The sequence below is a fragment of the Cheilinus undulatus genome, linkage group 20, assembly GCF_018320785.1.
Source record: "Cheilinus undulatus linkage group 20, ASM1832078v1, whole genome shotgun sequence".
In the NCBI taxonomy this organism is placed as follows: domain Eukaryota; kingdom Metazoa; phylum Chordata; class Actinopteri; order Labriformes; family Labridae; genus Cheilinus; species Cheilinus undulatus.
The window spans coordinates 16,720,676-16,736,370 of record NC_054884.1 but is presented as its reverse complement, the minus strand read 5'-3'; the positions used below and the strand labels follow the sequence as shown (position 1 = coordinate 16,736,370).

General features: G+C 38.0%; 2 protein-coding genes across 2 annotated transcripts; both read right to left on the bottom strand.

The window, feature by feature from the left end:
- Nucleotides 1-1,735: 1,735 nt before the first annotated feature.
- Nucleotides 1,736-10,576, bottom strand: pdpk1b (3-phosphoinositide dependent protein kinase 1b). The gene is made up of 14 exons (XM_041815756.1): nt 10,424-10,576; nt 8,288-8,578; nt 8,034-8,076; nt 7,813-7,950; nt 7,529-7,673; nt 7,304-7,401; nt 7,102-7,177; nt 6,909-6,977; nt 6,631-6,727; nt 6,103-6,276; nt 5,750-5,967; nt 5,476-5,533; nt 4,190-4,342; nt 1,736-4,031 (listed from the first exon to the last, which is right to left on the bottom strand). Exons 1-14 carry the CDS (start codon nt 10,445-10,447, stop codon nt 3,918-3,920), a joined length of 1,698 nt encoding a protein of 565 aa, XP_041671690.1. The 5' UTR covers nt 10,448-10,576; the 3' UTR covers nt 1,736-3,917.
- A 666-nt stretch (nt 10,577-11,242) lies between these two features.
- On the bottom strand, nt 11,243-15,684 carry tsr3 (TSR3 ribosome maturation factor). Its single transcript, XM_041815920.1, has 6 exons — nt 15,289-15,684; nt 13,420-13,630; nt 12,865-13,058; nt 12,607-12,774; nt 11,782-11,836; nt 11,243-11,541 (listed from the first exon to the last, which is right to left on the bottom strand). Exons 1-6 carry the CDS (start codon nt 15,407-15,409, stop codon nt 11,403-11,405), a joined length of 888 nt encoding a protein of 295 aa, XP_041671854.1. The 5' UTR covers nt 15,410-15,684; the 3' UTR covers nt 11,243-11,402.
- Nucleotides 15,685-15,695: the final 11 nt, after the last annotated feature.

Sequence of the window (15,695 nt, the reverse complement as noted above, 5' to 3'; positions counted from 1 at the left end):
AAAATACCAGGGTCAAAATTAGAAGCCCACCTTAGATCTGACCTTTGTATTGAACCTTAGCACAAACCACTGTTGTACAGTGATGTGAGGTGTTGTAATGCTTAAAGCTTGTAAAAGTCAACGTAAATCCAAGTTTTATCTTCAAATTTACACTCAGTTTAAAAATGTCAGTAAGGATTTTGAGCTGTCACTTGACAAAGCATCTTGGCAAAACCACAAGAAATCAGATAAGACTTAAGAAAAATAAATGTTGGTGCTCACAAAGCAAGAGGATATAAAAAGTTATCACTGCATTTTGAAGTGTCAAGAACTGGAGTGTGAAGTATCATCAAGAAATTCAAAGAGTCACACAGTACAGAACAAGCCTGGCAAGGGTGGGGAGAAAAGACTTCAAATCCCCTGGAAAGAAAAATAGTGAGAGATGTATCTGAAGACCCCAGAAATGCTTCCAAGACTCTAGTGAATGACCCTGGACCCTGGTTTTAGTGAAATAAAACAAGATAACCAGCATATAGTTTAATATTTCCTGTATAGTGAATATTTATGCCTTAAACTGTCGTTGCAGGATAGGTGACCGATGGAATAAAGATATCAACATCAGCTGCTAAAACAGCCTTTTTAAAATTAAGCATGGATGACATTTCTTTTGGTAAAAAGCACGTTTGTATAGGATAAAGCTGCTCTGTACACAGGGCTCATCTAAATCGGTGGTTCTCAACTGGTCCAGCCATAGGTCCCACCACCTACACTGCAATGTGAAATTGTGACCCAATTTTTTTAAAGTTTTAAAATTACTTAAATGAAAAATGTTGCAGTGGTTGGAGCAAAACCTGGGACTGAACAGACAGGCAAAAACTTTGGGAGAACATGCATAAAAACACATTATTTCATGCTGTTTTGCTGCTATAAAATACTTTTTTTCTGAAGGTCTCAAGAAATTAAGACATAATCATAGAAATAAAACTTCTTTGAAGATATTTCCATCCAAAATGACGGGATACTTGAGTAAAGATCCCATGAAAATAACCAGAATTTACTTTATGTTCAATAAGACAAGGTAGAATTAAGTACATGTATTGGGACTGTCAAGATTAATCTAAACAATCGTGATTAAGATCCACAATCAAGGTACAATTTTTTTAGCATTGAGATTAATTGCATGCTTCATTGTCATCCTCGATAAACTTTGGTTGAGTTATGTCAGCATCTCCCTGCAGCCTCAGTGATGTAAAATAAGTCCACCGCTGTTTTTAACACCTTATTCCAGTTTTAAAAACTCAGAGACAGCTCAGTGGACAAGTTAAAAGTCAAATTTTCATGTTAAAATCTTTGATCCACTTGTAAAAGCATGTCTATCCAAACTGGATGTCTATTACCCTTAGTTTAAGACAAAATAAAAACCCCAAATGACACAATAACAGTTTAAAATGCAGAATAATGGAATTTTAAAATGTTATTAAAAGGGTGTGGTTAATTGCGATTAACTACAGAAATCCTGAGGTTAATCGTGATTAAAAAATTTGATCTTTTGACATGTCATGTCTGCCTAAGACCGCCTTACATCATAGATATTTTGCCATTAGTTTTTGTCCAGGAACCAGTTTGCAACCCACTTGACCCAACCCACCACTTAAAAACCACTCATCTAAATCAACATGAACTGAAAATTCTTCACAGGAGCTTTAATGTCAGTGTGAAAGTGTATCAAAGTAATTTTCAAGACACAAAACACTGATAATGGGCCGGAACTTTATTTACACGCTGCAAAATGTGAGATGCCATTGCCACTGAATGCTGCTGCTGCTTTCACTGTGTCATGACTGTGGCTGTTTAACAGAAGACAGGACACATGGCTGTATTTGTATGCCTAAATCCCTACATGCTTTAATAACTGGACTACCAAGCATTAAGTGGAAAATTCATCATTCAACATCTACTGACCTAGCGCACAAATAATCAGAGAGAGAATGAACAGATTCATTAAATTATCAGAATATGATTAAATCACTGAGCAAATAGAAAATGTATGATATAGTAAGAAAAAAGCTGTAAAATATTATAGTTTACAATAATTATTCACATTCAAAGGCTTTACATCTCAATACATACACAACATGGCCCCTGAACATGACTTCAATCCAAATATGATTCATATATTAGAATTTAAATAACACAGAATGAACTAGAGGCTAAACAATAGCCATCAAATAACCTTATACAAGAATAAAAATACAAAAACTGTATCCTAATATCATTGCATTACTTGCTTCAGATTTTAATAATACATCATCTGTACATCACAGTTCTAGTCAGTTACAAGCCAGGTAGAGTTTTCCATACACAATGTAACCGACTGCCATCGACTTGATTCAGACAAATTTTCTAACTGGAGGAAAAACACTTGTCTAGTGCTTTCCTCAACTTTATAGACAGATACAGCAATTTCATCGGTTATTTGGATCAGATAGATATCCTTTAACTGACATCCAACCACATCGAGCCCTGGGCCCCAGGGCCTGAGGGTCCTATTCACCTATACTCCAGTCACACACTGCACACACAGACTCAGCTGAAGGAAGAGGGCCTTTGGAAAGGACCTGAAGGTAATATGTCAAAAATGAAAAGCATTATGAAAATACATATTGCTAAAACAAGAGTACAAGATAAATCAATCGCTTTAATTTCTATGGGGCCAAACGTCAGACTGAAATCAAAACAAAAAAATGAGAGGCCGATGAGCCCGATGAGGCAGTTCTGCCATCATGTCCAGGGACAACAGCTTTACTGTGATTGCTTTGGAGAATGATAGTATGTGTATGTATCTCTGTTGAAGGTTTTTCTGTTCAGCATGGGGGTGGTCAGCACATAAGATTTTGTTTTCAACAGGACGTACTGAAGATGAACCAACTATCCCACAGTAAAAGAAATTGAAAATTCACACCACAAAGAAAGAGCCAGTGAATGGCACAGAACAGCCAAATCATCCAATAATAATCGCTATGGTTTGCCAATGCAGTCAAAAATACCCACCTTTAAACTTGAAAAAACTAGATCTCCAGTGCCCTAGGAGAGAGAAGCGGACAAGGCTGAGCTACAAAACTGGCCATGCAGGAAAGAGAAGCAAGTTATGATTAGGAAGTACAAGCTAGTGGCATGTTTACCCGCCCCCCTGTTAGCAATACCTCCTCAGTAACGGCAATGGAAGGCTCACACTTACACAGAGACTGATTCAGACCCATGTCTCACTCTGCTCTCTAACATCAAGACCTTAACTGGACTGCAATATGCAAGTACCAAGAGACAAAAGAACAACTTAAATACCGTGGGAACATTTGGGCTCTGACAAAAATATAGAGGATTTGAGTTTGGTAAACGCGCGAGACTGAATCAGCTTACAGTATCTGTTACAACTACGGAGTATATGCATTAGAAGTGGGGCCTGACTACAGCTTGCACGTACAATGTAGGAGTAGGATATGGTTCAGTTGAGATATCAGGATAGGCTCTGGTTCACAAAAGCTAGTTTTTGTGTTATGGTATCATTGGAGCAGGAAACCAGTCCTTGCATTTGAGATAGTCCTAGCGGTATCCCCAAGCTTGTGGCAAGCTCGTCTTTCTCTCCCCCTGCCTACTAAATGTACAAAAAGCAGATGTGCATGGTGGCTGTCTTATCATCCATACATGGAAAAAATGCAATAGAAGCCTCACAGAGAGCACAAAGAACAAGCAAAGCAACCCTGAATCCAAAGTTGTATTTTTTCCCATGATTCTACTCAGGAAAACAAACAAGGTCTAGATGCCAGCGTCTCTAAGAGTTTGTTTACACTGCGGTGATGAAGGGCACTAAAGAGGGTGTTACTCTGCTCAGTGATTGGCCTCAGAGCTAAAGAGGAGTGGCCACAGGAGGAAAGGTGCTCCTATAGGCCTGGGTTTTGGTGCCTTTGATATATCTTTCTCCACACTTCCTGGATCTTCTTGCACCATCTGTCAGCATTTCCGCTGGGGTCCATCAAATAATATGTTCGGTTAGGCTGCAAAAAATTAAACAGAGAAAAATGTAAAAAATTTAAAAAATAAAATAAAATAAAAAGGAAACCACATGAGCAAAAGATCAAAACAGCAGTCAAGTATCAACAAGCAGCAGCAGGAAAATATTCTGGACAGACATCATAAACAAACATTCGTGTACCGTGTGAACAAAGAAGGTTTTGAAGTTCTTGGCCTCAGGGCGTAGCTCTAGGGACCAAGGAATCTCCCCTTTCAGGACCTTGTTGACAGGATCCACGTAGTACAGGTGTGGTCCTTCAGTGAGAAGCAGCTGTCTCCGTCGAGCAAACAAACCCTACGATAGAGTGCCACACATCTTAAGACACAAGCTCACCAACAGAGGGGGCTGTGAGGCCAGTGCCACTTTCCTAACTGCAGCGGGGAATTCCCCTTTACTTCCTATTGTATATGTAAGCAGCCAGAGTTGGCAACATGGGAAGTGACTTCATTCATGCTGGGCCAACTTAAAGACATCATGTTAATATAAAACTACCAAAAAAAACACACAGTGGCTGTACAGTCTAAAATAGCAAGCTTTTTATGATGTCAGATATACATAATGTACAAGGGTTTTTAATAAAAACAAGCTGTGTACCATCTGTTCCCTAAGTGAGTCACGATATAGGGCATTGGTTTCCAACCTGGGGTCCATTCCCTTGAGGGGATGCCAGAGATTTCATGGGGGCACAAGGGACTGTTTGCTCTGAGTTTGTTAAAATTAGGTTCACCCATATTGTCTAAAATCATGATAAAACACTTATGAATAGTTCATACAAAGGTATTTTAGTAAGGAAAATTGAGGCGTATTTTTGACAGCATTACAGTATATCGCCATTTTTTTTGTTTGTGTCCCGGGGGTCCTCAGCTCAGGGCTCAGAGGAAAAAAGGGTGCGAACTACTGATATAGGGCATTCACTGTTTGTAGTGCTGTCCCAATTATAAGGGAGCTTTACTTGCACCCCATTTGGGCATTGCAGTACAAAGCTGTTTTAATACAGAGAAGTGGATTTTTATCTTTAACATTAATTTTTTCCCTTATGATAACGACAGACACAAGGCCAGAGTCTGTGTGTACAAATAAACGAGTTGTGGAGCTAAATTGTTTCCTTAACCTTTTTAAAATTGCATTGCTGAGTATGCAATTATTATTTAATTGTTTAATGAAAACATGCTGGGTATAATATCCGTAATAACTTAAAACTCATGCTGTTATCAATTATTCATCTGATTTATCATAAATCCCTGGCCGGAGTTACTGAATAAACGTGTAACAGTTTACCTTCAGCATCTAATGACGCACTATAGTGTCCAACAGTAGTTTTCTGTTTTAAATTGAGCTATTGAGTTTAAAACATAGTGAATCACATCTCTGTGTTGGGAGCACTGAGTCAATGTGTGATGTGTGATATGGCTTAAAAATTCACGAACCTTTCGTTTATCCACTGGGCCCATTTTCAGGATCAAGTTATTCTCCACAAACTGATGCCTGTGTGAAAAAAGCAACAGCTGATTAATGACACATCGTACCTCTCCAGTCATGGACATTTGATCTAAAATGCTGATATTTTACCAATGTTTTAACACCAAGGTCAACAAACAGAAATCAAAAAATTTAATTTGCTCTACATTCCTATGACATGAGCAATATGTAATAAGTAAATCAAAACACAAAGTTTAATTGATAGACTTAGTGGAGGTTTACCAGGGGTTTCCAGTGGTCTGTTTGTCCAGCAATAACTGTTTCTCCTCTTCAGTGAACTGCAGGTCCAGCTCAAAAGAGTTGTTGTCCAGGTCATGGATGTACTGCTCGATGTTGCTGCTGGACCTCTGCGGGGGCGTGGATTCATGTGGCGACAGGGAGTGTGACGAGCTGGACTGGGCCACCTGCATGTTGCTGAACTGGCTTAGGAGGTCATCGTACTGTAATGAAGAATAGGAGAAGTAAGAATCCATGTACTGGCATTTGTCTGAAGATTTGTGGTGGGTTCAGGGTTTCTAGGAGTTAACTTGCGAGTACAAAAAAGGCGAAAGAAAATAGATACCCAGACTACTTACATTTCCATAACAGTCCTCATCATCCTCTGACATGGCTGGCAGGTAGGGGGTGAGCTTTGGGGGCGTCTGTGTGTGTAGGTCACTCCAGGAGATGGTGTCAAAGAAGGGGTGCTGCTTCAAAGGGTCATACCCTCCCATCTCTTCACATCCAATCCGCTTGGAAGGGTCCAGTGACTGAGGAGAAGAGGAAATTTATATTTATATAAAGGTTTAGATAAGCGAGACAGACAAAAAAATCTGCAATAAAAAGGCATCATTGTTTTATATTGTAATAAATAAACCAATGTTTAATTGTGAATGTTTGTCCTATATTTTTCAGGGGCTCACATTTTTTCATGATAGGAATCCAAAATACTACAGCTAGCTAGGGCTATATCTGATTAGGCAGTGGTGTAAATCCACAGCTCATACACACAAAACTGTTTTTGGCACAAATACACTGCATTTCAATTTCTCAAACTATATCAGTGTACTGATAATTTACATTTTAAATACCAGTAAAATTAATCATGGTGCAAGGTAACCTACCAAAAGTTGTCTGACAAGATCCATGGCTTTGGGGAAGAATTTCTCTGGGAATTCATATTCCAGCTTTATTATTTTCTGGAATATTAGGTACTCGTTTCTGCAACAGGTGAAACACAAGAAAGGAAAAAGAGACAGAAAAAGCTGGTTTACCAAACTAGGTCAATAAACATTAACAGTAAATTTCTTGAGAAATACAATGACACAAGGACAGCTATAAATGAAGCATGAATTAACAAGGAAGAATTATCCTGCAATAAAAGGGTCATCTTTATACTCACCCAGCTCTGAATGGTGGTAAACCAGCCACCAGCTGATAGATAATACACCCCAAGGCCCAGAGATCAGAGCTACAAAAACAAAATAAAAAATAAGACATCAAACTTTCAGATGAGGTGCCATTTTTATCTGAAAAACATGGAAATAGAAAAACAATTTGCAATTACAGGCTGCATAATTGCCAAACCTCATTACCTCTTGCAGGCGGATTTCTCCGTTAGCAGCTCTGGAGACACATACTGTGCTGTTCCAACAAAGGAGTTTGCTCTTGCTGCCAAAAGCACAAATAAACATCAAAACATCATAAATACTACATAGTGTTTTTAGAAAGTCAATAATAAGACACTCTAAAAACACAGAAAATATTAGTATTAGTATATTAGTATTGTATCATTACCTTGTTTACTGTCTGACGATAACTGTTTTGCTGTCCCAAAATCTGTTATCTGGATGTGCATCTCTTCACTCAGAAGAATATTTTCTGGTTTCAGATCTCTGAAAATAAATGAACACATTGAAACTTTTGCAGAAAACAAATAATTAAAGGGTTTAACATGCATAAAGGAAAACAGCAAATAGAGCATTGTGTATAATCATGTGTATAACAAACAAAATATCTTACCTGTGTATTATCCCCTTATTGTGTAAGTATTCGAGAGCACAAACTATTTCAGCTGAGTAGAATCTAGTACAGGTCTCATCAAACGAACCTATTTTGCGAATGTATTTCAGGAGCTCGCCATTCTTAGCATAGCTAAGACCAAAATCTGGGATGGGGAGTCAAGTAGAACTTCAAGTACAAGAAATCAAGAGTTAAAAAAACAGGACCACATGTACACTTTTTCTACACAAGAACAATACTTGATACTCTAACTGCACACAACATTTCAACTTTTTAAAGGATACACAACTTCTCATCATCTTGAAATGTGAAGTACAGCTTGACGAAGAATGGGTGGTCTAGATTTGACATCAAATCCCTTTCTCTTTTTACATACTGGGCTTTGTTCTCCTTCATAATATGGCGCTTCTCTAAAATCTTAACTGTAGGAGACAAAAGATCATTGTAGGACAAAAATGGCACACATAACATTTCCATCTCTACAAAAAAACTCATTGATACTTACTTGCATATTCTTTCCCCGTTACCTGCTCTCTTGCCAGGACAACCTAAGATTAAAAGAACACAAAAACCATAACATTGCATTTTACTCTTTTGTCAGATCTGGGAGTAAATCCAGTAGCTCCTAGGCAATGTTTTGTTGATTCACTTGAAATGTGAAGAGGATGACTCATCCAAGCATATTAATCAAAAGAATGCTAGCATGTAGCAACATCTACCAAGTTAATTCAAAAGCTAAGTGGAATGCAGGTTACATACCGTTGAGAAGGAGCCCTCTCCCAGTATTTTGCCAAATTTGAAGTCCTCAGGCTTCTTTTTGCGTGGCTGGGGGGCCTGGGCTGCCGGCTGTGTGCGGAGGTCTGAGCCTTGGCTGCTGGCAGACCCTCCAACAGCACGGGCATCTGAGGCTGAGCCCTCCATGCTGGGACAATGGCTACTGCTTGCGCCTGGGATTGCAAGTGGCGAGCAGGAGTCAGGGTGGTTTCTTACCATTGATGGATGCGAGCAGGAACAGATGACAACGCTGGGCTGAATGGGCACAACATCATACTGAAAAAGGAGAGGGAGCATTGGAGAATATAGCTGTCAGCAGATATCATTAAAAAATGCCTTTGTTTGGTTTATGGAATATCTAAAGTACATAAAAATAGAGAACTGCAGCTTCATTCATCACTTATTGTGTTTCTGACTAACAATGTGTATGTCCAACACTATGAATAGTAGGAACAAAAAGATTGGAGATAAACTATTTTATTAAGACAATCTATTTATGATTTTTTGTTAAGGCCATTATTTGATGAAATGGTAGACATTTGAGTACAGTTCATCAAATAAGTTCAACACTGTTCTGTAAAAGAGAAATTGAGCAACACTGATACCATCATAGATCGTGTTTTCTGAAACATCCATAACTGGAAGCAGTCCACTGTAATCAATATGAAGTACTTAAAAACAGGCAATTCCCTCATCACACAATATTTAAATTAGAGTAGATGAGCTGGATCAAATAAGACACATTACACCCGTAAACACTCTGTAGGAAATCACAACTTGAGTAAAGTATTTCAAGAGAGAGCCCTTGAGGAGCAAAGTCCAGAAATGATATGGACATGGAACAACCATTGAAGAAGCCGCATGCTAAGCATGTTGGTGACACAAAAATAGTTGTCAGAAGAGGTACAAACATATGTCCTCCTTAACATACACATACCTCATAGTTTCAAAAGACAGTTTATCTACCTCCACACCCATACAAAATAATTACATTTGTATGAAGCTGACATGGCAGCTAAACACAAACACTGACGAGAAACACCAAAGTGATTGTAAAACTTACAGCGACAGGTTGTGTTTTCAGACAAACTGGACGGTGTCTTTATCTCGGTTATTTTCGTTACTTTGAGAAAACTTTGATGCTATTTGCAGACGTAGTAATCTATCTACTCAGTAGTTGTAAGCAAGTTCAGTTGGCCTAGCTTCTTCTCATTCAAAACCAAGGTGTGGCCATATAGCTGCCTTATCCGGACTTGACTGTATAGTTGCCAATTGATCGTAAAACTATCTATCGACATATCACTGTTGCTCAACAACATGATGGTTGGTGGGAAGTGTCTGCTAAAGTGAACATTAAACTAACCGAGATATTCAGGTGGCACCAGGCCTATGCGAAGTTTCTTTGCTAACTAACGCCTGCTGGCTAGCTAACGTTAGCTTCTGCTGCCTTGTCAAATAATGCCGGCCATCACTGACAGCGAGTTATAAACTTAACGCTAACAGCCAGTCAATTAGCTAACGTTAGCTACCAGGTAACCGAAAAGTAACTGCAACTCCATATGCTTTAAGCATGTTACTCTATTGATACTTGTTCGTAGTAAGTATGCTGATATCAATATAGAAATGTCTTAGTTAACAGGTTGACAATCGAGCAAAACAATGTTAACCTAAAAGCTTTCCGCAAACCAAAGATGGGACGCAATAAAGCTAACGTTAGCCTGTTAGCAAGCAGGAGCATCGCCCGAAAGCGCGAACATGTTTAGCTAACGTCAGCCAACAGATAACGCTACGGACCAAGGGGAAATGGTCAAGCACCCTATAAAACTTCTACCAAGCACGCGTTATTGCTGCACCTACACCAAATGGTTCATTTAATGTCAAATCATGTTTCAAGCAAGGTGTTGGGCAACCCGGGTAAACGTAGCAAACATTAGGTGTTGTGTTAGCCAACATTAGCAGGCTAACGTTGCTAGTGAGTCGTAACGTTAAACGATCTTTTGCGGCTAGCACCGCTCTTCAAATGAAGGCCCGACGTAACTATTTGTTGTCAAACAGCCGCCACACCGTACATTTTCAGCACCGGCTTCGAAGTGTAATACACGTTAAAGTTGCAACACTTACCAGCTGGCTTGTAGCTCTTGCCATGGGAGTTTTCCACGAGTATTTATTTGGAATAAAATAATTAGAGAAGCTCCAGTAATGGCTGCCTCTGCGCCTTCATTTTCGAGCTGTGACGTCGTTCCACAACAATGTTACCGCAGGACAGCAGAGGAGAGTCCCGCTGTGTCCGCCCCCCTCGCCACATTTACAACCTACTGAACTTCATTTTACTGATAGGGACGGAGTCAGTTGTTGATATTCAAACGGCGCAGTAAACGTGGCTCACAAATTTGCCAAGTAGCCGTTTGGAGAGTGAATGATAAAGCATTGCAACAAAGAAAACTCAATAGTAGTTAACTTTAGTGCTCAAGAGTGCATGTACCGAATCCCCTTTTATGCCAAGAAATAATATTAATCCAAATGACAATCCAGTGTCCAAATACATGTTATTGATTTCATAAAAGCTGCAAATAACTTTGAGACGTTGTTAAAGCTCCTGTGGGAAGTTTTTGAGGGGTTATGAAAGTAATATGATTCTTACTTAATGAGCTACAAAAGCAAATTGGACTGTCATAATCAAGCCTGATATTTCTATATATTTGCTCCTAATCACGAGGCCTGCTGAAGCAGGATATGTGTTGGAAGAAGTCCCATTGATGGCAGAAAGAAAATTTCCTTTACAGGGCAAAATTCTTGACTCTTTAGAATTTTTACTGTTCAATTAAAGTTTTTGTTGATAAAAACTCACAAATACAAGAACAAAACACTTATGAATAAGATGTCACAATTTGTCAGCACAAACCAAAAGTACCTTACAGGAACATAAAATAAATAACACAATTTATAACATATTTTTATTATTTAAGAGAAAACGTTGCAAAATCAGATAGTCCCAAATAACTGTTATCTGTATGTAACATGATTTTTTTTTTTAAGTTACGCAAGTCCTTGTGGTAATAGCGTCCATAGTTTGCATATGCTTTATAGAGACCATTTTAGTTCAGTCTTTTTCATCATCTTGATTTGATGTTCTTAACCAACTGTTGCTCTGTGTTTTTTCATCTTCTGTGTCATTTTCATCTTTGTCATCGTCTGAGGTGTCTGTATCCTCTTCTGTTGAATCACCATCATCAAGGTCACTAAAAGGAGAAAAAGCTGTTCAATGAATTTAGTTACCTTTGGCAACAGTCAAGTATTGTACAGATATTTTCTCTGAGCAATATGGGCTTATCGATTTTTTTTTTCTCCAATTCAAGCTGGCATTTGGCATATTTTCTTTGCAAATGTTGCAAATAATTACCTTCATGGATGATAGATCAGATAAATGCTGTATTATCATTACTGCATTCAACACCGTCCTGGGCAACTTTAGTGCTTACCACAGACGTCTGTTAAGATTCCTGCATTCTACTCCAGAGTTCACATCAAATGGATCTGTGAAAGAGGAGATAGTTAGCTAGTTAGCTAGATAGTTAGCTTTGCTTGACACAAGAAGTAAAGGTCATAAAAAAGTAACAAGAAATATCCCTCTCTTCTTATGTAGCAATTTTCCTGATTTAATGCAAACAATTAGTCCAGCTGCAAACTTCTGAAGCATGACTCAAAGTCATGTATTGTAGGGCAAGTCAAACAGCGTAAAATTGATCAAAATCCAATGATCACAAGAACAAAATCTGTTCTTGGTTATTAAATATATAAAAAACAGTTAAAAAATATATTACAGTGTATAAAATTTGTATAGAATTATGTGTCAGACAGCTCAGCTGACAGGGAGCATTTTATTTAAGTGAATCACATTATTCTCAAGTAATTTATCATGCTGAAAAGCCTTAACAACTGTGTTAAATGGATTTCCAAAACAAACCTGAGACCAGTGTTTCCCCGTAACAATATATCAGAGGTAAGTCACCACAGATAAAGAAAAAAAAACCAAAAAATGATAAAGCAGCTAAGGAACAGAATAAAACTGCTATATTTCAGTCCATATCATCCTAAATACATTTTCTTGTTTAACATGAGCTTTCAGTGTGATTTATTTAACAGATAAGAAAAATTTTAGACCAACAATCTGCATAGGGTTTAAACCAATACCATGATAAGGGCGTGTGTGGGAAAAAAATCCCTAATGACTCCAACCATCTCTGCTTCACAATAATAAAGAGAAAACAAAGCACCAGACCCCAGTAAAATTCATCAGCAATTACCAAACTCCTCCTCCTCTGGTTTAGACGTCAAATACTCTTTTTCCACCAAGAGCAGCTCGTCTTCTGACTGGCAAGCAGCATAGCGATCCAGTAGAACCTTGTTGAGGTCCAGGAACACAGTGCCCCACTTGAATTTCTTCAACAAGAGCACAGCTAGTTCTTCAAAACCTGAAAAAATCAAAAACCAGATGCAGTATGTCTGAGTTTCACTGCCGCTAATGGTGACAAGGCAGTCCGGGTGACAATAAAAAATCTTACCAACAATGCAGAAAGTGGCAGCAAACGCTTCAACACAAGATAACTTGCAAGGTTTGCCATAGTTGACAGGGTTTGCAGCTATCAGGTACGGCAATAACCTGGGGTGAGATCCAATCATCTTACTGAAGGGCGTCTCCTCCAGTTTGGCCCATGAACAATCAATCACCGCTAACCCACTTTGTGCCACAATCTCCCTGTGTAGAAAAGGTCAACGTAAAGTTTTATTACAAGGTATCACAGAAAGACATCAAAGATCTGTTTATGCTTTCATAGTGAAATATTTTTTAAGTCCAAAATAATTAAAAGTAAAGTGTATCTATCTAAAGATGGTTCAATTAGCTTGGTATTTTTCCCCATTGCTGATCATAAATAATATATGAATGCATGTTAATTAGCTGATAAAACTAGAAAAAAATTACTAGATTAACTGTTTTATATTGCTACTGTTGTATGATTGACTATTATGTGTTCTGAAAATACAAAAAAATTCACTGCTTTTCTTCAGGCTTACAGTGATATTAGACAAAACCGTATAGAATAAACAACATGACGCACCTGTCTGCTGGTGTCACATATTTTGTGCCCATTGGACTTAAGATGAGTCCGTTAAATCTCTGATTGAGGCGCAGGTTGCGCACAAAGCCCTTGCGTACCAGCTTTCTGCCTGTGCAACGTTTAGGATCACAGTGACCCAACTCCCACATGGCAAGAGGACAAGGCAGCTTCACCTGAGGGGCCTCTGCTCCCTCTTCAAGATGAAGACTTGCTGAAAAAGATGGGAACAGTTAACAAAATGGACATTATGATTTGAGTCTTAAAACAGAAGTCTGAGAAACCCAATTCATGGAAATTTCTTTAAGTAACAAAAATTGAACCCTCACACATATTGTCTAATCAGTGCAATGTTCGGAAATGTGCCTATGTACCTGTGTGATCTATACAGTGTTATCCCTCATATTTCAGTTAAACAGACCACCGCTGCTCTCTCACTTTCTCTAGTAGCAGCTTTGAACAAAAAGGGGAGAGAATGTCAGTTCATTCACTCACCTAAAAACCTTAAATTACTTTTCAAGTAGGGATGCATGATGTCAACATGATATCCCTCTCAGCAAGAACTGGCTTAAAAAATTATTCATTGGTAGAAAATTCATTCGGCAGAAATTTCAATCAATATTCACAAACAATATTTTGGCTATGAAACTCTGCCTGTATCAGCTGTAACTTAAATATTGGCTGCACAAACAAATAATTTAGCAGAGTTTTAGGCTGGACCAACAGACCTATGTCAGCTTAAGTCTTTTTCTGTATTCATCATCACCCCTTACAGTTTAAGGTGGGTTTTAGGGACTGAAATGTATTAATTTGTTCATCCTGCAACTTTGAATTGTACGGAAGAGGATTAGGGCCAGGGGTGAAGGGAAAAAAATGCTGTGTACTTGGGGAGTAAAGTCAGAGTGTCATAAAAAAAGAGTTAAAGTGTTGGGAATAAAGTTGAGATTTCGAGAATTAAGTTCCAATAAAATTTTGAGAATAAATGGAAATATTGATAATTAAGTAAAGTCTTATTTGACCATAACAAACAGTGGATCTTAGTTTACCACATGAGCTATTCATGAGCTATAAGAGAAAGAAACTTTGTTCTGAAGTTAGTTTCACAAATTCATCAAGGTACAAGGTAACAAGGTATTTGGTAGACAGCCACAATCTGTTGTTTGTTATAGTCAAATGTGTTTTGACTTTATTCTCTAAACTTCAACATTTTTCTTTAAATTGTATTTAAACTTTATTCTAGACGTTCAACTGTATTCTCAGCATTTCAATTTTAATCTTGAAACGTGCCAATATTATTCTCAAAATACAGACTTTATTCCCAGCATTTTTTTCTTGTCATTTTACTCCTTGAAGTGCACAGAGTTATTTTTTTTCCTTCACCCCTGGCCCTAATCCTCTTCTGCCAGACTGTGTGTTTTAAGCACTGAAGTTTGGGGTCTGAACTACATTTGAATATCGGTATCTCCTTATAATAATTTGTAAATATTGGCATATCGGATATCTACAAAAAAAAGTAGCGCATCCCTATTTTCAGTGCTAATCATCATTTAACTTACAGATATAACATGTTTTAAAAACAAGTACACAAGTTCTCAGACTTTCAAGCTTTTTGTTAAATTACATTTTGCAATGTTTCTGCCATGACAGCTATCTAAAGACATTTTTGTTAGTGCTTTCTTATAGCTTTGGTATTACCGAAGGTACTGAGCTTCAATATTTCAGTCTAGAAAATAAGACATCTGTCCATTCCTCCGTGGAGTTCTGCTAGTTATAGTTTTTGAATTTTAGACAGAATCAGTAATTCTCTCGATCTTGTAGTTCACATTAAATAAAAGGTAGCTGTACAGTTAATGTTGTGTCGTGAACAATTACCTTCAAAAGCACTGTGCATTTCTTCTTCAAATGCCTCCAAGGATTTCCCCTTCATTTTATGCCTTTTGTCTTTGCCCTTGTTGTCAGGTCGCACAAACTTTCCCTGTTTCTTTCGTCCCATGTTAGAGACAGTGGAAAGCTAGTTTCCTTCTGTCAGATTTAAATATACCAGACTCTATTTATGCCAGACATTAGCTAGCTAGCTAGCTAGCATGTCATAAAACTGTTCTTGCAAAAAGAAATTTATTCGTTATTAATTTACATAATCAAAAACACAATCCTGATGCGGAAGTTAAAAAATCTTTTCAACCGTCAAGGTTAACTCAGATATTGATAATACTGTTTAATTTGCTCTGGCTTGTATCGTGGAAAGCACGTCGTAGCACAAGAAGTTATTCGCGCATGCG

Coding starts and splice junctions, on each gene's coding strand:
- pdpk1b (XM_041815756.1), bottom strand. CDS start 10,447: ATGGCAAGAGCTACAAGCCAGCTG. Junction 7,951..8,033: donor AACGGGGAAAGAATATGCAA/GTAAGTATCAAT, acceptor TGTCTCCTACAG/TTAAGATTTTAGAGAAGCGC. Junction 7,178..7,303: donor ATCGTCAGACAGTAAACAAG/GTAATGATACAA, acceptor TGCTTTTGGCAG/CAAGAGCAAACTCCTTTGTT.
- tsr3 (XM_041815920.1), bottom strand. CDS start 15,409: ATGGGACGAAAGAAACAGGGAAAGTTTGTGCGACCTGACAACAAGGGC. Junction 13,059..13,419: donor TATGTGACACCAGCAGACAG/GTGCGTCATGTT, acceptor TTTTCTACACAG/GGAGATTGTGGCACAAAGTG. Junction 12,775..12,864: donor TGCCACTTTCTGCATTGTTG/GTAAGATTTTTT, acceptor TGATTTTTTCAG/GTTTTGAAGAACTAGCTGTG.